The 22,577-nt window shown below is 53.6% G+C and overlaps 1 protein-coding gene across 1 annotated transcript in view; it reads left to right on the top strand.

Annotated features, from left to right (window-relative positions):
• Positions 1-22,577, top strand: part of LOC144609677 (polyunsaturated fatty acid 5-lipoxygenase-like) — a 45,048-nt gene that overhangs the window by 9,359 nt on the left and 13,112 nt on the right. Inside the window, exons 5-10 of the mRNA XM_078428180.1 lie at positions 3,421-3,494; positions 4,681-4,853; positions 5,482-5,622; positions 6,477-6,680; positions 8,977-9,063; positions 14,227-14,396. Of these exons, the coding sequence (XP_078284306.1) occupies positions 3,421-3,494; positions 4,681-4,853; positions 5,482-5,622; positions 6,477-6,680; positions 8,977-9,063; positions 14,227-14,396 (849 nt within the window). The remainder of the gene's footprint in view (positions 1-3,420; positions 3,495-4,680; positions 4,854-5,481; positions 5,623-6,476; positions 6,681-8,976; positions 9,064-14,226; positions 14,397-22,577) is intronic.

Genomic DNA, 22,577 nt, shown 5'->3' with positions numbered 1-22,577 from the left:
GCCCCTGCCCCCCCCACCCGGCCCCTGCCCCCCCCACCCGGCCCTGCCCCCCCTCCCACCCGGCCCCTGCCCCCCCCCCACCCGGCCTCTGCCCCCCACCACCACCCGGCCCCTGCACCCCCCCACCCGGCCCCTGCCCCTGCCCCCCCCACACGGCCCTGCCCCCCCCACCCAGCCCTGCCCCTGCCCCCCCCCACCCGGCCCCTGCTCCCCCCACCCGGCCCCTGCCCCTCCCCCACCTGGCCCCTGCCCCCCCCACCCGGCCCCTGCCCCCCCCACCCGGCCCCTACCCCCCCCCCCACCCGGCCTCTGCCCCCCCCCCCCCACCCGGCCCCTGCCCCCCCCCCCCCCACCCGGCCCCTGCCCCCCCCCCCCACCCGGCCCCTGCCCCCCCCCACCTGGCCCCTGCCCCCCCACCCCACCGGGCCCTGTCCCCCCCCAACCGGCCCCTGCCCCCCCCCCCCCACCCGGGCCCTGCCCCCCCCCCACCCGGCCCCTGCCCCCCCCCACCCGGCCCCTGCCACCCCCACACATCCCCTGCCCCCCCCCCCCCCACCCGGCCCCGCCCCCCCCCCACCCGGCCCCTGCACCCCCCCCCCCCCACCCGGCCCCTGCCCCCCCCCACCCGGCCCCTGCCCCCCCCCCACCCGGCCCCTGCCCCTGCCCCCCCCCACCCGGCCCCTGCCCCCACCAGGCCCCTGCCCCCCCCACCCGGCCCTGCCCCCCCCCCACCCGGCCCCTGCCCCCCCCACCCGGCCCGGCCCCTGCCCCCCCCACCTGGCCACTGCCCCCCCCACCCGGCCCCTGCCCCTGCCCCCCCCCACCAGGCCCCTGCCCCCCCCCCCCCACCCGGCCCCTGCCCCCCCCCCCCCACCCGGCCCCTGCCCCCCCACCCGGCCCCTGCCCCCCCCCACCCGGCCCCTGCCCCCCCCCACCCGGCCCATGCCCCCCCCCCCACCCGGCCCCTGCCCCCCCCCCCACCCGGCCCCTGCCTCCCCCCCCCACCCTGCCCCCCCCCCACCTGGCCTCTGCCCCCCCCCACCCGGCCCCTGCCCCCCCCCCCACCCGGCCCCTGCCCCCTCCCCCATCCGGCCCCTGCCCGCCCCCCCCCCACCCGGCCCCTGCCCCCCCACCCACCCGGCCCCCTGCCCCCCCCCACCACCCGGCCCCTGCCCCCCCCCACCTGGCCACTGCCCCCCCCACCCGGCCCCCCCCCCACCCAGCCCCTGCCCCCCCCCCCCCACCCGGCCCCTGGCCCCTCCCCACACGACCCCTGCCCCCCCCCCACCCGGCCCCTGCCCCCCCCCACCCGGCCCCTGCCTCCCCCACCCGGCCCTGCCCCCCCCCCGCCCGGCCCCCTGCCCCCCCCACCCGGCCCCTGCCCCTGCCCCCCCCCACCCGGCCCCTGCCCCCCCCCCCCCACCCGGCCCCTGCCCCCCCCCCACCCGGCCCCTGCACCCCCCACCCGGCCCCTGTCCCCCCCCCCCCACCCGGCCCCTGCCCCCCCCCCCCCACCCGTCCCCTGCCCCCCCCCCCCACCCGGCCCCTGCCCCCCCCCCCACTCGGCCCCTGCCACCCCCCCCCCCACCCGGCCCCTGCCCCCCCCCCCCACCCGGCCCCTGCCATCCCCCCCCACCCGGCCCCTGCCCCCCCCCCCCACCCGGCCCCTGCCCCCCCCCCCCCACCCGGCCCCTGCCCCCCACCCCCCACGCGGCCCCTGCCATCCCCCCCCACCCGGCCCCTGCCCCCCCCCCCCACCCGGCCCCTGCCCCCCCCCCCCCCACCCGGCCCCTGCCCCCCCCCCCACACGGCCCCTGCCCCCCCCCCCCCCCCGGCCCCTGCCCCCCCCCCGGCCCCTGCCCCCCCCCACCCGGCCCCTGCCCCCCCCAACCGGCCCCTGGCCCTTGCCCCCCCCCCACCGGCCCCTGCCCCTGCCCCCCCCCACCCGGCCCATGGCCCCCCCCACCTGGCCCCTGCCCCCCCCCACCCGGCCCATGCCCCCCCCCCCCACCCGGCCCCTGCCCCCCCCCACCCGGCCCCTGCCCCCCCCCCACCCGGCCCCTGCCCCCCCCCCCCCACCCGGCCCCTGCCCCCCCCCCCCACCCGGCCCCTGCCCCCCCCCCACCCGGCCCCTGGCCCTTGGCCCCCCCCCACACGGCCCCTGCCCCCCCCCCCCCCCACCCCGGCCCAGCCCCCCCCCCCACCCGGCCCCTACCCCCCCCCACCCGGCCCCTGCCCCCCCCCCACCCGGCCCGGCCCCTGCCCCCCCCACCCGGCCACTGCCCCCCCCCCTGCCCCTGCCCCCCCCCCACCGGGCCCCTGCCCCCCCCCCCCCCACCCGGCCCCTGCCCCCCCCCACCCGGGCCCCTGCCCCCCGGCCCCTGCCCACCCCCCCCCCACCCGGCCCCTGCCCCCCCCCCCCCCACCCGGCCCCTGCCCCCCCCCCCCCCACCCGGCCCCTGCCCCCCCCCCCCCACCCGGCCCCTGCCCCCCCCCCCCCCACCCGGCCCCTGCCACCCCCCCCACCCGGCCCCTGCCCCCCCCCCCCCACCCGGCCCCTGCCCCCCCCCCCACCCGGCCCCTGCCCCCCCCCCCCCCACCCGGCCCCTGCCCCTCCCCACCCGGCCCCTGCCCCTCCCCACCCGGCCCCTGCCCCCCCACCCCCACCCGGCCCCTGCCCCCCCCCCCCCACCCGGCCCCTGCCCCTCCCCCCCCCCCCCCACCCGGCCCCTGCCCCTCCCCCCCCCCCCACCCGGCCCCTGCCCCTCCCCCCCCCCCCCACCCGGCCCCTGCCCCCTCCCCCCAACCCCGGCCCACTGCCCCCCTCCCCCCCCACCCGGCCCCTCCCCCCGGCCCCCGCCCCACCCTGCCCCTGCCCCCCCCCCACCCTGCCCCTGCCCCCCCCCCCACCCGGCCCCTGCCCCCACCCCCCACCCGGCCTCTGCCCCCCCCCCCCCACCCGGCCCCTGCCCCTGCCCCCCCCCCCCCCCCCACCCGGCCCCGGCCCCTGCCCCCCCCACCCGGCCCCGGCCCCTGCCCCCCCCCACCCGGCCCCCCCCCCACCGGACCCTGCCCCCCCCCACCCGGCCCCTGCCCCCCCCCACCCGGCCCCTGCCCCCCCCCCCCCACACGGCCCCTGCCCCCCCCCCCCCACCCGGCCCCTGCCCCCCCCCCCACTCGGCCCCTGCCCCCCCCACCCGGCCCCTGCCCCCACCCGGCCCCTGCCCCCCCCCCCCACCCGGCCCCTGCCCCCCACCCGGCCCCCGGCTGCTGCCCCCCCCTGCCCCCTGCTCCAGCTGTTCCCAGCTGTGGTCTGTGGTTGGGTCGACCAAAACATCTGGATGGCTGTGAAACAAACGCCTGACATCGGCAGTCCTTCATGTCCGGCTGAACCTGTTGCTTCTGTCTTTGTCTCTGCAGCATTTCAAAGCTGTTTCCGTGTGAAGAGACACATACTGAGGTTCAGCCTGTAGCCTACATAACTTCAGTCAAAGGTACGTTTTTCCTCAGATCCTGAGTCCCTGGGTCCCGGCTGCCCAAACCTCTTCTCCGAGCACAGCGTCAGTAGAAAAGGATGGATCTCCAAAATGGAGATGAGGAATTTCTGTAGCCAGAGGATGGTGAATGTGTAGAATTCATTACGGCAGACGGCTGTGGAGGCCAAGTCAATGGGTATTTTAAAAGCAGCGATTAATAGGTTCTTGAATAGTAAGGGTGCCAAAGGTTATGGGGAGAAGGCAGGAGAATTGGGTTGAGAGGGAAAATTAGATTATGCACGATTGAATGGTGGAGTAGACTCAGTGGGCCGAATGGCCTAATTCTGCTCCTATACCTATGGACTTATGGACTCAACATCCCATGATTTTACTGTCGCTGGTACAGAACTGCCGCCACCCGCATTGTCACTAACCACTGTGTGTGGGGAGCTCCCTGTAGGGGGTTGTGGGTGGTGGGCAGGGCTGTGATGCCCTTCCCTGTATTGCCCACCACCAACACTGGTGCCAAGAGGACAGTGGCCAACTCAGGCTGGGCACGACTTCAACACTGCTGGAAACTCTGCCACTGGTTGGGAAGCCAGAGGTGGAGGGGCCAAGTCGTCCCGTGGGTGAGGGGAGGGGCCAGTGGAGCAGAAAGTCTCCCAGACTCATCTGACACCTCTTGAACTTCTGTCCAGTGGCAATCTGCTCCAAGTGACATGTAGCCTCTGAGAATCTGTTGAGTGGGAGAGATGGACACAGTGCCATGGGGTTAATGCAAGAAATCTTACTGCCATACATTGATGAAGTTGGGTGGCACGGTGGCGCAGCTGGTAGAGTGGCTGCTTCACAGTGCCAGAGACCTGAGTTCGATACTGACCTCGGGTGCTGTCCGTGTGTGTGTGTGGAGTTTGCACGTCCTCCCTGTGACCTCGTGGGTTTCCTCTGGGTGTTCTGGTTTCCACCCACACTCCAATGATGTGCGAGTTTGTAGGTTAATTGGCTTGTGCAAATTGGCCCTAGTGTGCAGGGAATGGAAGAGAAAGTGGGATACATAGAACTAGTGTGAAGCTGATTGGTGGTCGGTGTGGACTCGGTGGGTTGAAGGATCTGTTTCCATGCTGCATCTGTGAACTAAACTCGAACTAATGTCCATTCTTCCAATGTCGGATGAGATGAACGTGTGTCTGCTTTGTTTCATCAGACTATGTGAATGAGCATTGGAAAGAAGACAGGTTATTTGGTTATCAGTTCCTGAACGGATTGAACCCTATTCTCATCAAACAGTGTAAAGAGATTCCAGAGAAGTTCCCTGTGACCAAGGCAATGGTCGGCCCCTTTCTTGGACGAAAGACCAGTCTGCAGCAGCAAGTCCAGGTCAGTCGCAACACGGCTCCCACCATCAGCGAACACATGGAGTACAACCTCTCACGTTCCAGAGAAAACAAGCCGAGTCTATCCAACCTCTCCCTTGTACCTGAAACCCTCTAATCCAGGCAGCATTCGAGTAGACCCCCTCTTCACCCTCTCCAAAGCCTCCATCTTTCCGGTAATGGGGTGACCAGAATTGCACGCTTTGCTCCAAATGCCTTCTATGAATAAATGTCCTTTATGAATAAACCAGTTCTGAATCCATACGACCAAGTCACTCCTCTCATAATTTTATTCACTTCTATCAAGTCTCCCCTCAACCTCTGACGTTCCTGAGAAAAGATCAATCCAACCTCTCCCTGTAGCTGTAGCCCTCCAGTCCAGGCAAGCCTCCAATATTGCAACCAGCCCTTGAAGGAAACGAGGACTGACCCAGCTTTGTGTCTGCAGTCTGAGGTTGCCAATCAACAAGTGTGCAAGCATTAATGAACTCAACAGTCATTAACAAGATGATTTTGCAGCAGAATTTTGGAAACGAGACTGCCTCCTTCCTGGCTTTCTGTTGCATGTGGAACTTGCTTGCTGACGCAGTCCACCAGTTCTTTTTACATGTCTGGTCCTGTTCTCATTACAGAAAGGGAATATATACCTTGTTGACTACGAGATGCTGGATGGAATTAAAGCCAATCCGGTAGCCGGGCACGAATATCTCGCAGCACCAATGTGTCTTCTGTACGCGAATCCAATGAACGAACTACTCCCAATTGCCATCCAGGTACGGTCTCTCCCGCCACCACCAGCCCTGCTCCTGCATCCTTCCTGAACACCCCTTTTCTCACTCTTCCTCCAGGGCTATTCTCAAAGTAATGCAACTCTCGTCTTCAGCTGATGAAGTTCTTTAGGCTTTGCATGTCTGAGACTGTTTCTTCATCTGTCTTGCTCTTCCTTTCTCTGAATTGGTCAATTCTAGGCCTCCATAGTTATCCAACGTGGAAACAGGCCCTTGGGCCCAACTTGCCCCATACCGACCAACATGCCCCACCTACACTAGTCCCACCTGCCCCCACCGACCACCATACCCCACCTATACTAGTCCCACGTGCCCACACCGACCAACATGCCCCACCTACACTAGTGTAACCTGCATGCATTTGGCCCATATCCCTCTAAACCTGTCCTATTCATGTACCTGTCTAAATGTTTCTTAAACGTTGCAATAGTTCCTGCCTCAACTACTTCCTTTGGCAACTCGTTCTAGACACCTACCATCCTTTGTGTAAAAAAGTTACCCCTCGGGTTCCTATTGAATCTTTCCCCCCTCACCTTAAACCTACGCCGTCTGTGGCAATGAATTCCACAGATTCACCACCCTCTGGCTAAATAGATTTTCCCTCATCTCCATTCTACGGGTACGTCCTTTAATTCTCAGGCTGTGCCCTCTGGTAAAGAAATTCCTCCTCATGCTGCTGTCCTCAGTTTAGTTTAGAGATACAGTGTGGAATCAGACCTGGGTCTCTGGTGCTGTCAGGCACCATCTCTACCGCTGTGTCACCTCTGCTCTTTGCTGTCCTGTCTCACTCATGTCATTCCGCTTGCCTTGGGTTTACCTGTGAATTGTGTTATTGACAGATCAGCCAGCACCCTGGGCCGGAGTGCCCGATATTTCTGCCGAGCGACAGCGAGTTGGACTGGCGTCTGGCCAAGATCTGGGTCCGCAACGCTGACTCGCAGGTTCACCAGTTGGTCTCACACTTGCTCAGGACACACCTGTTTGGTGAAGTCTTCTGTATCGCAACTTTACGCAAGCTCGCAAGTGCACACCCGATATTCAAGGTACTCCCAGGTCACGCGCAGTGTCTTGTGAACAAAGCAGAGCTTTGGAGCAGTTAGCAGAGGGAGCCGCCAGCTTTGCTACACTATGACGGTGGAGCTAACCTTCTCTCACACCACGGCCACTGTTCTTCCAATGTCCACAGCAGTTGTAGTCGAGAGTGACGATGCAAATGTAGACCGTGCAGCACTGACACGGGTCCTTCAGCTCATCACGTCTGTGCCCACCATGCCAATCTAGTTAATGCCCTCTGCCCTCACAAGGTCCATATCCCCCCCATTCCCTGCCTGACCCTGTGCCTGTCTAAGTAAACAGTAGAGCACATGAACAGGCCCTTCAGATCATCACATCTGTGTAACCATGATGTCAGTCTTTGCCTGCACCTGGTCCATACCCCCCCCCCCCCACCCCCCCACATTCCCTGCCTGACCATGTGTCTTTCTAAAGGAACAGTACAGAACAGGCCCTAAAGCCCACAATGTCTGTGCTGAACATGATGCCTGGACAGAATCCTATCTGCCTGCACATGATCCATATCCCCCCATTCCCTGCACTTCCATGTCCTTATCTAAAAGTCTCTTAAAAAACACCATTGAATCTGCCTGCATCACCATCCTGGCAGGGCATTGCACGCACCCACCACCCTCTGTATCAAGTAAAAGCTTGCCCTGCACAACTCCTCTCCACATTGCCCCTCTCGCCTTATAGCTCTGCCCTCTAGGATTTGATATTTCCACCATGCGAAAAGAATTCTGAGTAAATAACGCCTTTCACAATTTTACAAAAATGTCCATCAGCACCTTTACGTTTATGATTAAATCAATTAAGATCTAGATTTACGAATGTTACTGCCGAGGTACAGTGAAAGCTTTGTTTTGTTTGCTGTCCAAACAGATCAGATTTAAACAAAACAATCAGGTCAAACTCAAGAACAATAGCAGGAGCAAAGGGGAAGAAAATATCCTGATCCCTCCGATGAGAACTTGGTGGGAGGAGTGTCTACCTCACTTACTGCAGAGACTAGAGGAACAAGCAACTACCCCCCCCACCCTCCACCATGTTCCCCTCCCTCATTCCCCCACTCTCCATTCCCCCTCCCTCTATCCACCCCTTCAACATGACCTCACCCTCCACCCCTACCCCTCCATCTCCCCCTCCCACCCTCTATCCCCTCCTCCTCTCACATGTCCCCATCCACACCGTTCCCTAGAGCCCCCATCCCCCTCCCACAAGCCCCCACCTTCCTCCCCCTTATCCCCCCCTCCACAAGTAGAAACATCTGGGATTTGGAGGTTGCTGTTTTGAGCGTTGCTGTGAATGTTTCTGAGAGTGTGTTCATGATGCCCATCAGAACGAGTCTTCCACACATCTGTGATGTCTCCACCAGTGGCAGAGTGTTTGCTCCCTGCATCCCAGCGAGTGCACACTGGAGCACTTCACTTAATGGGGCCGGGTTTGGGATGACACTTCTCCCTTGTGCCAGTCCCTCTCAACACGAAGCTCAACTGAATGGCGGTGATGGACATGAAGGGCTGGAGTAACTCATTGCCTTTAGACAGCATCTCTGGAGTAACATGGATAGGTGACGTTTCACAGAGTGCTGGAGTAACTCAGCGGGTCAGGCAGCATCTGTGGAGAACATGGATAGGTGACGTTTCACAGAATGCTGGAGTAACTCAGTGCCTTTAGACAGCATCTCTGGAGTAACATGGATAGGTGACGTTTCACAGAGTGCTGGAGTAACTCATTGCCTTTAGACAGCATCTCTGGAGTAACATGGATAGGTGACGTTTCACAGAGTGCTGGAGTAACTCAGTGCCTTTAGGCAGCATCTCTGGAGTAACGTGGATAGGTGACGTTTCATGTCAGGACCCTCCACAGTGCTGAGGCCAGGCGCCAGCTCTAAGACACCTCCACAAACCTACCCCATGACCATGACCCATAGATGGACCCCAACACCAGGCCGTCATCTCCAAGACTTTTCTAATCTCATCGCCTATGGCGATCTCCCCTCCATAGCCTCCAACCTCATGGTTCCCCAGCCTCGCACGGCCCACTTCTATTTCCTCCCCAAACTCTCCAAGCAGGACTGCCCCCTGGCAGACTCATTGTCTGCCTGCTCTTTACCACTGTGCTCATCTCGATTCCATCCTATCCACCAACCCCTTGTCCAGTCCCCACCCACCTACATCCGAGGCACTTCACACGCCCTTCAACACTTTGACTGACAGTGAAGTTTGTCACCTCTTTATCTTGCCTAACGTTGCTCAAAGTAAGTTCAAACTTTTCACCTTTCAGCTTTTGATGCCTCATGTGAAATATACTTTGCACATCAACATTGCAGCGAGGAAACTCCTTATCTCCGAAGGTGGCGTCTTTGATCGGGTGAGCCTGTTATTCCATATTTTTATTGGAAGTATTTAGGATATATTGGCTGTTCAGAAATCCTAATTCCACAGTCATTGACTTGTCGAGTCATGCAACACGAAACAGTCCACGAAATGGACGCATTGTGATAATTTTCCAATGTTGAATAGATTCGGCATCAGTTGCTGTGGATTGGAGGATAGCTAATGTTATCCCACTTTTCAAGAAAGGAGCGAGAGAGAAAACGGGGAATTACAGACCAGTTAGCCTGACTTCGGTGGTGGGAAAGATGCTGGAGTCAATTATTAGAGGTAATAACGGTGCATTTGGATAGCAGTAAAAGGATAAGTCCAAGTCAGCATGAAAGGGAAGTCATGCTTGACTAATCTTCTGGTGTTTTTTTGAGGACGTGACAAGTAAAATGGATGAAGGGGAGACAGTGGATGTAGTGTATCTAGACTTTCAGAAAGCGTTTGGTAAGGTCCCGCACGGGAGATTGGTGACAAAAATTGGAGCACATGGTATTGGGGGTAGCGTGTTGACATGGATAGAGAATTGGTTGGCAGACAGGAAGCAAAGAGTAGGAGTAAACGGGTCCTTTTCCGAATGGCAGACAGTGGCGAGTGTGTTGGGGTCGCAACTGTTTACCATATATATTAATGATTTGGAAGAGGGAATTAGAAGCAACACTAGCAAGTTTGCAGATGACACAAACCTGGGTGGCAGTGTAAACTGTGAAGAGGATGTTAGGAGGTTGCAGGGTTACCTGGACAGGTTGAGTGAGTGGGCAGATGCTTGGCAGATGCAGTATAATATAGATAAATGTGAGGTTATCCACTTTGGCGGCAGAAACAAGGAGGCAGATTATTATCTCAATGGAGTTAGGTTAGGTAAGGGGGGAGGTGCAGCGAGACCAGGGTGTCCTTGTACACCAGTCACTGAAAGTTGGCGTGCAGGTACAGCAGGCAGTGAAGAAAGCTAATGGAATGTTGGCCTTCATAACAAGAGGATTTCAGTACAGGAGTAAAGAGGTTCTTCTGCGGTTGTATAGGGCCCTGGTAAGACCACATCTGGAGTATTGTGTACAGTTTTGGTCTCCTAATTTGAGGAAGGACATCCTTGTAATTGAGGCAGTGCAGCGTAGGTTCACGAGATTGATCCCTGGGATGGCAGGACTGACATATGAGGAAAGATTGAAAAGACTAGGCTTGTATTCACTGGAGTTTGGAAGGATGAGAGGGGATATTATAGAAACATATAAAATTATAAAAGGACTGAAGAAGCTAGGTGCAGGAAAAATGTTCCCAATGTTGGGCGAGTACAGAACCAGGGGCCACAGTCTTAGAATAAAGGGGAGGCCATTTAAAACTGAGGTGAGAACAAACTTTTTCACCCAGAGAGTTGTGAATTTGTGAAATTCTCTGTCATAGAGGGCAGTGGAAGCCAAATCATGGGATGGATTTAAGAGAGAGTTAGATAGAGCTCTGGGGGCTAGTGGAATCAAGGGATATGGGGAGAAGGCAGGCACGGGGTATTGATTGGGGACGATCTGCCATGATCACAATGAATGGCGGTGCTGGCTCGAAGAGCCGAATAGCCTCCTCCTGCACCTATTTTCTATGTTTCTATGTAACACAAGGAAACACAGAATCTAGTCTCCAAAAAAAGACACAAAGTGCTGGAGTAACGCAGCAGGTTAAGCAGCATCTCTGGAGAACATGGATAGGTGACGTTTTGGGTCGGGACCCTTTTTCAGACTGATTGTGGTGGGAGGGGAGAGAGCTGGAAGAGAGGAGAGGGCAGGACAAAGCTTGGATGAGGGTTTTTTTATTTATTGGCAGATGGTTGGACAGAGATGAAAAGCCAGAAGGTGTGAAACTTCAAAAAGGATTGGAGTTGCACATTGTGAAGTTAGAGGAAGGAATGTAAGTGGATGGGGAGGGGGGAAGACTTAGGTGCGAGTCCAGAGGGGGGAGAGAGTGAAAAAGAAAGGAGGAGGGGTGAGGTTTTTTAGTTACCAAAAATTGTAGAATTCAATGTCCATACGATACTTGAGTGGTCTATATAAGACCGCAAGATGTAAGGGCAGAATTAGGCCATTTGGCACATTGAATGAAGTACCCCACCCATTTATAATGGCTATCTGTTTCTCTCTCAACCCCATTCTCCTGCCTCTCACCCTTACCAATCAAGAATCCTTCAATCACCGCTTTAAAAATACCCAATGACTTGGCCTTCAGAGCCGTCTGTGGCAGTGAATTTGTGTTGGCAGACATCACCGACCAAAGCCAGCCTGCCCACCTGCAGCCATCCTGTGGTGACACCTTCAGTGCTGGTCTGGGCTCTAGTGGAGAAGTGGGGGAGTGTTCAGTGTCTATCCCCCACACCCCTCACCCTGGCTCATCCTGGCTGTTCCACTTAATTACTCACTTCCTGGCCATTACATTTGCAGCTTTGGCACAGGATTAACAACGGCAAACTGTTAAAGGAAGAATTCATCATTTAGTTTCGAGATGCAGCCCACCGAGTTCATGCTGTCCATCGATCACCTCTTCACCTGCACTCTCTTGTTTCTCCAATTCTGAAGAAGGGTCTATTTCTAAGTCATCCCACTTTCTCATCCACTCCTGACACACTAGGGGGCAATTTACAGAGGCCAATGAACCTACAAACCCGCCCGTCTTTGGGATATGGGAAAGAACCTGAGCACCTGAAGGAAACCCAGGCAGAAACCACACAGACAGCACCCGTACTCAGAATGGACAGGACCTGTGCTCTAGATCTGTGAGGCAGCAGCTCTACCCGCTGTGCAACTGTGCTGCCCTCATTCTAAATTCTTAAATACAATGTGCATCCCATTAAAAAAAATACTTCCAGGGAACAAAGGAATATCTGACATGGAAGACACACAGTGCTGGAGTGACTCAGTGGGTCAGGCAGCATCTGTGGAGAACATGGATAGGTGACGTTTCACATAGTGCTGGAGTAACTCAGCGGGTCAGGCAGCATCCCTAGAGAACATGGATAGGTGACGTTTCACAAAGTGCTGGAGTAACTCAGCGGGTCAGGCAGCATCCCTAGAGAACATGGATAGGTGATATTTTGGGCCAAGACCCTTCAGAATTGGAGTCTGCAGTGAAACACAAAGTGCTGGAGGAACTCTGGGTCAGGCAGCATCTGTGGAGGGAGGTAATGGACAGACAACTCTTCGGGTTGGGACCCTTCTTCAGACGGAACCGCTGAGGTTTCATAGAACAGTAGAGCAAAGGAACCGAAGATGTTTAGACCGAACATGATGCCAAGTTAAATTGATCCCACCTGCGTGCACACGATCCATGTTCCTCTATTCCTTGCATTTCTATGTGCTTATCTTAAACCACTACCGTATCTGCCTCCACCACCACCCCTGGCAGCACGTTCCAGGCCCCCACCTCTCTCCACGTAAACAACAAAACGGCCTGCACATCTCCATTAAACCTTTAGATAAACACAAAATGCTGGAATAACTCAGCGGGACAGGCAGCATCTCTGGAGAGAAGGAATGGTTGAGATCCTTCTTCAGACTGAGTCATGGGGAGGGAGTTGAGAGATGAGGAAGTGTAAGAGATCAAAAGAGATGCAGGTCAAGGAAAATGTCGAATACATCATTATTAGCTGGGAGAAGGTGACAACAAAGCAAACAGATGGTGGAAGAACTGGAAAGGGGAGGGATGGAGAGAGAGGGAAAGCAAGGGTTAGTTGGAGTTAGAGGTCAATGTTCATACCCCTGGGGTGTAACCTGCCCAAGCGAAATATGAGGTGCTGTTACTCCAATATGCGCTGGGCCTCACTCTGACAATGGAGGAGGCCCAGGACAGAAAGGTCAGTGTGGGAATGGGAGGGGGAGTTAAAGTGCTGAGCGACCGGTAGATCAGGTAGGTTTAGGCGGACTGAGCGGAGGTGTCCAGTGAAACGATCACCGAGCCTGTGCTTGGTCTTGTCATTAAACCTTTCCCCCTCTCACCTCAGCCTCCAATCCTCATCCTAACCTCTACCGCCCTCTAGTGTTGGCTATTTCCAGCCTAATCTATCTATGCCTCTCATAATGTTACATACTTCTATCAGGTCTCCCCTCAAACACTGCAGAGAAAACAATCCCGGTTTGTCCAACCTCTCCCTGTAGCTGAAACCCTCTAATCCAGGCAGCATTCTGGTAAACTACTTGGCACCCTCTCCAAAGCTTCCACATGTTTCCTGTAATGAAGCGACCAGAACTGCACACAATACTCCAAATGCAGCCCTCCCAACCCTTCCCAACTTGGCCATAAGTTTCCACTTTCTTATATCGTTTTCACCATTCCGATTTCGCCTCACATTTTTCTGCAAAACACATGCCTTGCCGCTCGACCTGCCCCTTGCCTCGCGGCCAGCCCCGCCTCGCAAAAGTCCGGCCTTGCCTCACCCGCGGCACAGCCTCGCTATTACCCCCGGCCCCGCTGCATAGTGTGAGGCCCGTTGATGTTGGGAGACGATGGGGTGGGTGAATGGGGGAGGGGGGCAGGGGAGGGGGGGTGGGGAGATGGAGGAAGGGAGGGGGGGTGGGGAGTAGAGTGGGGTTGGGAGGGGAGGAGAGTGGGAGTGGAGGTGTGGGGGAGTGGACGTTTGGGGGAATGGGGATAGAGTGGCAGGGGAGAGTGGGTGGGGGGGAAGGGGAGTCGAGTGGGTGGGTGGGGACATGGACCGTTGTGATTTACTGTTGAAGATCACTGGAGCAAGTATGTCTTCAATGAAATTAGGAATGTGCAGTTTTAAATTAAACTCTTCATAACTTAGTCATACATTTTATGACCGTTGTTCTTTTATTCAATACCAAGAGAATTGGGATGTGTAAGGAACAAGCAAAATAGAAGAAACAAAACAAAGCACATTTTTCTTTGTGATGTAAAAGGTTTTTCTGTTCAATAATCTTTCTATAAATAGCAGAATATACTCATGATAGGCCTGACATTGTACACGTAGTCCAAGAACTACAGACTGTTGGAAATAATAGTCGTTTTTCACACATGAATGTAGCACAATGCGTATGCACATTTGGCGTGCATACTTTTTTTTGCTGAAAAGTTGCTTTGCGCGCCAAATTAGGTAGGATCCTATAGAACTGCATCATGACTTTCTACTGAGTTTTTTAATCTGTTGTTCCAGGCATTCTCTTCCGGAGGAACTGCCACCGCGCAGATCGTGCAGCGTGGCCTGGAGGGCGCTACCTACCAATCCATGTGTCTCCCAGACAATCTGGCTGCTCGAGGAGTGAAAACGATCCCCAATTATTACTACAGAGATGATGCTCAGAAGATCTGGAAGGCCATCAAAAAGTGAGAGAACCCTAACCCTGCCTCGGATGTCTCCCCCGCCTTCGTCTGACACAACCTCACCTATTAAAGCCATTTACAGTCATTGAGGAGACAAGGGGTTGGTAGACGTGAGTCCTTGAACAACCCATCCACTGAGCAGTGACTGATACCTGAGGCAGTGCTAAGGCCACATACAATCACTGCATTTGAGTAGTATTTAGACACTTCTGCAAGGTGCAGGTGGATACTGATCTAATACAGGGAGATGCGATCACGTAGAGGGTGGCACAGGGGCACAGCAGCAGGAGAGTTGCCTTAGGGACACCTTTTTTACTCGGGGTGTTATCTTTGGGCATGGGGCATCTTGGTCAGCATGGATAAGTTGGGTCAACGGTCCTTTCTTGTCACATATAGAGGTACAGTGAAATTTGATTTACCAAACAGTCATACAAAAAAAGCAACAAGATACATAACTACATGAAGATGAAACACCAACTTCAACAGCCACCACGGTGACATGTGAGAATCCCCAGGCACACAGCATACGTGGAGATCACAGCCATCAGTTCAAAGGGTCTGTTCCCGAGCTGTGTCAATCTGTGTGAGGTGTTGCACTTCAAGAGGCCAAATATAAGTGGAAAGTATAGAGTCAATGGCAGGACCCTTTGGATCATTGGTGTACAGAGGGATCTTGGGGCTTCAAGGCCATAGCTCCCTGAAAGTGGCAGCACACATATTTGGTAAAGAAGGCACATGATAAGATTGCCATAATTGTTCAGGGCATTGAGAAGAAGCATCAGGAAGTCATGATGCAGAATTATAAGACTTTGATTTGGCGCATTGAGTATTAAACATAGGAAATAGGTGCAGGAGGAAGCCATTCGGCCCTTCGAGCCAGCACCGCCATTCATTGTGATCATGGCTGATTTTCCACAATCAGTAACCTGTGCCCAACTTCTCCCCACATCCCTTGATTCCACGAGCCCCCAGAGCTCTATTTAACTCTCTCTTAAATTCATCCAGTGATTTGGCCTCCACTGCCCTCTGTGGCAGAGAATTGCACAAATTCAAAACTCTCTGGGTGAAAAAGTTCCTTCTCACCTCAGTTTTAAATGGCCTCCCCTTCATTCTAAGACTGTGGCCCCTGGTTCTGGATTTGCTCAACATTGGGAACATTTTTCCTGCATCTAGCTTGTCCAGTCCTTTTATAATTTTATATGTCTCTATAAGATCCCCTCTCATCCTTCTAAACTCCAGTGAATACAAGCCTAGTCTTTTCAATCTTTCGTCGTATGACAGTCCCACCATCCCAGGGATCAATCTCGTGAACCAACGCAGCACCTCCTCAATTACAAGGATGTCCTTCCTCAAATTAGGAGACCAAAACTATACACAATACTCCAGATGTGGTCTTCCCAGGGCCCTATACAACTGCAGAAGAACCTCTTTACTCCTATACTGAAATCCTCTCGTTATGAAGGCCAACATGCCTTTGTAAATTTTCCTGGTGTGGGACGAATAAAGGAATATATTATGCCATCAGCTCACCAATCTCCCGTGTGGGACCTTTTCAAAGGCTTTCTGAAAGCCTAGATACACTACATCCACTGGCTTCTCTTCATCCATTTTACTTGTCACAACCTCAAAAAAATTTCAGAAGATTAGTCAAGCATGATTTCCCTTTCACAAATCCATGCTGACTTGGACTTATCCTTTTACTGCTATCCAAATGCACCGTTATTACCTCTTTAATAATAGACTCCAGCATCTTCCCCATCACCGATGTCAGGCTAACTGGTCTGTAATTCCCCGTTTTCTCTCTCGCTCCTTTCTTGAAAAGTGGGATAACATTAGCTATCCTCCAATCCACAGGAACTGATCTTGAATCTATTGAACATTGGAAAATGATCACCAATGCGTCCACTATTTCTAGAGCCACATCCCTGAGTACCCTGGGATGCAGACCATCAGGCCCTGGGGATTTATCAACCTTCAGTCCCATCAGTCTACCCAATACTATTTCTCGCCTAATGCAAATTTCTTTCAGTTCCTCTACCCCCCGAGATCCTCTGTCCTCTACTCTAGTACATCTGGGAGATTGTTTGTGTCTTCCTTAGTGAAGACATCCGAAGTACCTGTTCAATGCTTCTGCCATTTCCTTGTTACCCATAATAATTTCATCCATGTCTGCCTTCAAGGGACTCACATTTGACTTTGCTACTCTATTTCTCTTAACATATCTAAAGAAGCTTTTACTGTTCTTCGTTATATTCTTGGCCAGCTTCCCCTCGTACTTCATCTTTTCAGCCCCTATTGCCCGTTTTGTTACCTTCTGTTGTCCTTTGAAAGTTTCCCAATCCTCTGGCTTCCCGCTACTCTTTGCTGTGTTATACATCTTTTAGTTTTATTCCATCCCTAACTTCCCTTGTCAGCCACGGTTGCCTCCTACTCCCCTTAGAATCTTTCTTCCTCTTTGGAATGAAATGATCCTGCATCATCTGGATTATGCCCAGAAATTCCTGTTCCACCGTCATTCCTGCCAGGATCCCTTTCCAGTCGACCTTGGCCAGCTCCTCTCTCATGCCTTCATAGTCCCCTTTGTTCAACTGCAACACTGACACTTCCGATTTAACCTTCTCCCTCTCAAATTGCAGATTAAAACGAATCATATTATGATCACTGTCTCCAAGCGGTTCCTTTACCTCGAGTTTTATCAAATCTGGTTCATTGGACAACACTAAATCTAGAATTGTCTTTTCTCTGGTAGGCTCCAGTACAAGCTGCTCTAAGAGTTCATCTCAGAGGCACTCTCCAAACTCTCTTTCTTGGGGTCCAGAACCAACCTGATTTTCCCAGTCTACCTGCATATTGAAATCCCCCATCACCACAGTGGCATTAGTGTATGTAGTATTGCATGTAGTTATGGTTGCCCCATTACAGGAAGGACGTGGATGCTTTGAAGAGGGTGCAGAAGAGTTTAGGGGTGGCACTGTGGCGTTGCGGTAGAGTTGTTGCCTTACAGCGCCAGAGATTCGGGTTCCAGGCTGACTGGCTGCTGTGTGTACAGTTTCCTGTGACTGTTATGGTGCCCTGAGCTTCGAAATTAAGACAGGCGACACGGAGAATTCTTTGAGAAGTTAAAAGCCCTTATTTGCAAACAACGGCTGGGACAATCAGGAAACCAACCACCTGACTGCCCACTTTGTACACCAGGCAGCCTATTTTTATAGAAGTCTTCCAAACCTTATTTTCTTTATCTCACCTCATACCCACACTCTTTTCTACAATCATTCATTTCTTTGCAGTCACCCGTCTGTCCCGCCACCATTAAATCCCATTTAGTAATTTATCCTTATCTTAATGCTCACATCTCTTCATATTCCGCCACCCTTGTTTTCTATTCTAGTCCATCCATCATCCCAAGACATATGTCTTTTCTTATCTCTCCACCATTATCTTGCATCCAAATGTGACAAGGTTAATGTTTGGTGCACATTAAAGGAATGCCTAAGCAGTTACAATGTGACAAAGTATAAAGAATGCCTAAGTAGTATACATCAAAGTATAAAGAATGCTGAGATAAAGCAGTCACAATGTAACTGGTAAACTAATTATAGCAGTTACAATGCCCCAAAATATAAAGAATGCCTAAGCAGTTAATGTTAAACTCCCATATATCCCCCCTTTGACACCTAAGTGGTCTCACAGAAAAAGAAAACTAAAAGCCGCACATGTTGTTAACTTAAATCATAAATCCAATCACAATCATTAGCCGCCAACAGGGTATTTAGATATATATAGTGTGCAGCTTGTCAGTGTTCTCTTTCTGACATACTAACATCCTGGGTTACTAGGCCAAAAACCCACCCCCATTTGCCTGGGGTAGGAAAAAAGACCCAGCTACCCTTACAAACTACATCCTTAACAATCCTCCAAAGCAATTTGCTTGTCATTGTAGTATTCTATCGGCGGGGTCTGCTTCCCTTGGAGGTTAGACTCGCTCTGGTCCTGAAACAACGGAAGCTGCTTCGCAGTGGCTTTTACGAGTAGAGATTTGATGCATGGAAAAACACAACACAGTACAACAGCAATTACAAACAGGGCGATTCCGATAGTAATCCCGATTTTAGCCAACCACGCTCCCCAGCTGCCTAGCATGTTTTCCAGCCAGCCAAAGAGTCGATGCCCAAAACCTGCATTTTGTTTAACTTCTTTCCTTAGATTTTTCTATTTTTCCATTGCCTTAGTAAAAAGCCCGTCCGTCCGGGTTGGTATTGTTGGGTATAAAAGTACAACAGTGTTCCCCAAAAAGGATATAGACACCCCTTTTTCAGCCAATAACCAATCCAGGGCCTGCCTGTTTTGCCACGCCATCTTGCTGGTGGCACATATGATGCATTGTGATAGTTTCATAGTTTGTGCCGTGTATTGTGCCCACTTATACCAATCATTAGTGGCCGCTGTGAGCCACGTAACCGAGTCATAGCCATCCCTATTCTTAATGTCCCTTCGATTCCGCACCTGCTCCCCTGACCCCAGCAGGGCAACGTTAGGGCCAGTCTGGTTCCGCCAAGTCTAAATCTGTAAAGTCGAGGACTTCCAAGTCTGAGTGGGAAGAGGCAATAGTGGCCTCCCCCATGTCGCCTCCGCCCATATTGTAATGAGGAAGACGGGGGCCCATGACCTCATCTTCAGCAACCTCAGAATCACTAATGTCGCCCAAGATTTTATGAACTGGGCAATGCTTGATCCTTCCCCTACGTTTGTGTTCTCACGTTCGCTTACCTCGAGGTTATTCCCAGGTTGTGCCTGTGGGACAGTCCTTGTGCAATGATTGAGATGGTACCATGTAGATCGGCCTTCTACCTGGACAGCAGTCGGTGAGGCTTTAGTTACCGTGAACGGTCCTTCACTTCTTGGCTCATTCCACCTTCGTCGAAAGGCTCGCACATAGACCTGATATCCGGGTTTAATAGGTCCTTCTCCCTGGTCCACCTCTGGCTCCTTTTGCTTTTCCTGTGTATAAATAGACTTGTGTATCATAGTTAACTGTCGCATGTATTGTTTAAATCCCACCTCTAATTGTTCCAAGCTTGGTTCCTTGTAAGGATCTCTCCATTTGGGCATCGGCATGGGTCTGCCAGTGAGCATCTCATGTGGTGTTAAATGAGTTATTCGATTAGTTTGCATGCGACAGCTCATTAATGCCAGTGGCAGGGCATTGATCCAATTTAACTTTGTGGTTGCACAAATCTTATTCAGCTTGGCCTTCAATGTTCCATTAACTCTTTCTACCATGCCCTGAGATTGAGGGTGGTATACACACCCAAATCTTTGTTTCACTCTTAGGGCTTGCAGCACCAACTTAACTGTTTTTTTGGATAAAAGCTGCTCCATTGTTGGAACTGATTTCGGTTGGTATGCCGAATCGTGGGATGAGCTCGTTAGTCAGAAACTTGACTACAGTTCCTGCACCCAAATCTTTAGACGGTACCGCCTCCAACAGGCCCTGTATAGTTAGTGCTATGCCTTCCTCTGCATCTGGCTTCAAGGGGTATTGCGGTCTCCTTGGCGGAATTGCCCCCTGCTTTAGTTCTATTTCTACCGGGTTTGCGGATTTCACTTTTCCGACATCTGTATCATGTTGTGACCCTAAGCCAGGCGGCAGTCTGTTTAACGTCCTCCTTTACCTGACCTTCTCCCTTCGTCAATAAAAGGAGATGTTGCTGGGGACTAACTTCAACTTCTTTTGTTGTTCCCACCATATCTATGCTCACCACTATCTTGATATAATTATCGTCCTCGGATTTCCATACCTTCGGTGTAATCTATTCGCAGTTAATAATAGTGTCCACCTGTTTCATCAGGGGCCCCATGTCCCTGGACTGATATCCCTTATTTACTAGTAATGTCACATGGGGTGCAGTTCCTGGCACCCCAAACCACTGTTCAAAAAAAGTGTTCCATTTAATCTGCAGGGCTGCCCCTTGTTTTCCAACTATTATGGCTTCTGCCCTTAGGTGCTGCTGGCCGCATGTTCCCAGGCGCCACAACCATTCCTGCTCTATGTCCTGGGTCTCGTCAAAATGTACCGTACAATGTAGCTCAGTTTTGGGTGGGGTTGCTTCAGATAATATGGTCATCACTCCCTCTTTCCACCTGTTCCACGTTTTCCAAATTTGATCTTCTATATTTCCTATCCAAAATACATGAACTTTTCTAGCTTCCCGCATGAACAACTGAGCATTCGACCTTTCCACGCTCAGACCATCTTTGGTACATTCCAACTTGAATTCTAGTTTCAACAAGGCATCCCTGCCTAGCAGATTAATGGGGGTTCCTTCAGACACCAATATCGGTAATACTATTTCTCTATTGCTTATTTTCAAACTTACGAGGGTTGTGCATCGTGTTAACTGTGTTTTTCCCGAGAACCCTACAGTTTTAACAAATGTTCCTGACATGGGAAGGTGGGAGGCATACTGCGGCTGCACACCAGTATATGTGGCCCCAGTGTCTACCATCATAGGTGTTAGTCGCCCTCCCAAAATTACCTGAACCATGGGTTCTTCTTCTGCCTGTCGCGTTATCATTGGGTAAAGTTCCTTCCCATCCTGGTTCTCTGGGCTCCCCTAATATCTAGCATTGGGGTTCATGAGTCCAGTTGGGCCTCCAGTCGGGCCCGTTGGGGCCGACCCTGGGTTAAAACACTGCTCACCCTCTATGGGTTCCTGTTGGTATGGACCGGGCCACGGACGGTGTGGGCAGTCCCTCCTCAGGTGCCCTACCTGATTACATCCCCAACATATTTTATCAACTATCCGTCTACTTACTGGCCTTCCTCGTCCCCTTCCTTGTGTCCCCCCTTGGGGGGCCCAGTCCTGTCGGGGCTGATTTCCTGATTTATTTTGTCCCTGATAGGGCATTTGCGGAAACGTTCCCCCAAAGACATTTATTATTGGCATGGGATTCTCCGGCCTCCGTCTGGCTCTGCCATAGGACTCACTATGCATCGGTGCATTGTTCATTTCTGCTGTTTCAGCCGGGTCTGTTGTTACTGCCAGCATTTCATTTCCTTTTTCACGTTCTTTCTTTTTCAGTTCTTCTAGTTGCATTTGCATCAATTTTCTCTGCACCTCATCTTGTTGGTCCACCAGTCTTTGTCTATCCTTACGATATTTGTCGACTGCATGAACCAGGTGGTCCCTGAACTGGGAGTGGGGTATGGTTGACAATCCCACCACTTCCTCCAGTCTGGACTTAACCTGAGGGGGCATGGCATCTACCACAAAGTGGTCATTAACTCATTACCGTCTATTTTTTGTTCGGTTTCAAGTCTCCACTTTTTCAGTTGATCCTCCAGATAAGCCGCTGGGTTTTCCGTGTTCCCCAGCGGGTCTCCCCTCAATGTCTTTGGGTCCACCTTGAGCGGGTAACAGTCTCTGAGGGCCTGCAATACCTCCCGTCTGACTCGGTCATATGGCCGGCCATCAACCATCGGGTTATTTGCTGCGTTTTTTTATCCCAGCCATTTCAAATAGTTCTGCTAATTTCGTGGTTCCTATCACTTTCACCAGTAGTGCCTTCAAATCTCCCATAGCCAATAACCGTCCCGTAGTTTCCTCCTCAAAGGCCCTAATCCATTTTCCTGCCCCGTCATATATGTTGGGCAAGGTGTTTTTCAGCCCTTCTAGGTCTCGGGTCGCCCAAGGAATATACTGGGTTTGAGCTGCCTTTTTCAATAGACAATAGACAATAGGTGCAGGAGTAGGCCATTCGGCCCTTCGAGCCAGCACCGCCATTCAATGTGATCATGGCTGATCATTCTCAATCAATACCCCGTTCCTGCTTTCTCCCCATACCCCCTGACTCCGCTATCCTTAAGAGCTCTATCTAGCTCTCTCCTGAATGTATTCAGAGAATTGGCCTCCACTGCCCTCTGAGGCAGAGAATTCCACAGATTCACAACTCTCTGACTAAAAAAGATTTTCCTCATCTCTGTTCTAAATGGCCTACCCCTTATTCTTAAACTGTGGCCCCTGGTTCTGGACTCCCCCAACATTGGGAACATGTTTCCTGCCTCTAACATGTCCAACCCCTTAATAATCTTATACGTTTCGATAAGATCCCCTCTCATCCTTCTAAATTCCAGTGTATACAAACCTAGTCGCTCCAGTCTTTCAAAATATGACAGTCCCGCCA

Source organism: Rhinoraja longicauda, chromosome 34 (genome assembly GCF_053455715.1).
Source record: "Rhinoraja longicauda isolate Sanriku21f chromosome 34, sRhiLon1.1, whole genome shotgun sequence".
Taxonomy (NCBI): Eukaryota; Metazoa; Chordata; class Chondrichthyes; order Rajiformes; family Arhynchobatidae; genus Rhinoraja; species Rhinoraja longicauda.
Note: the sequence above shows the minus strand (reverse complement) of the source record. Positions and strands in the feature narration are given on the sequence as shown.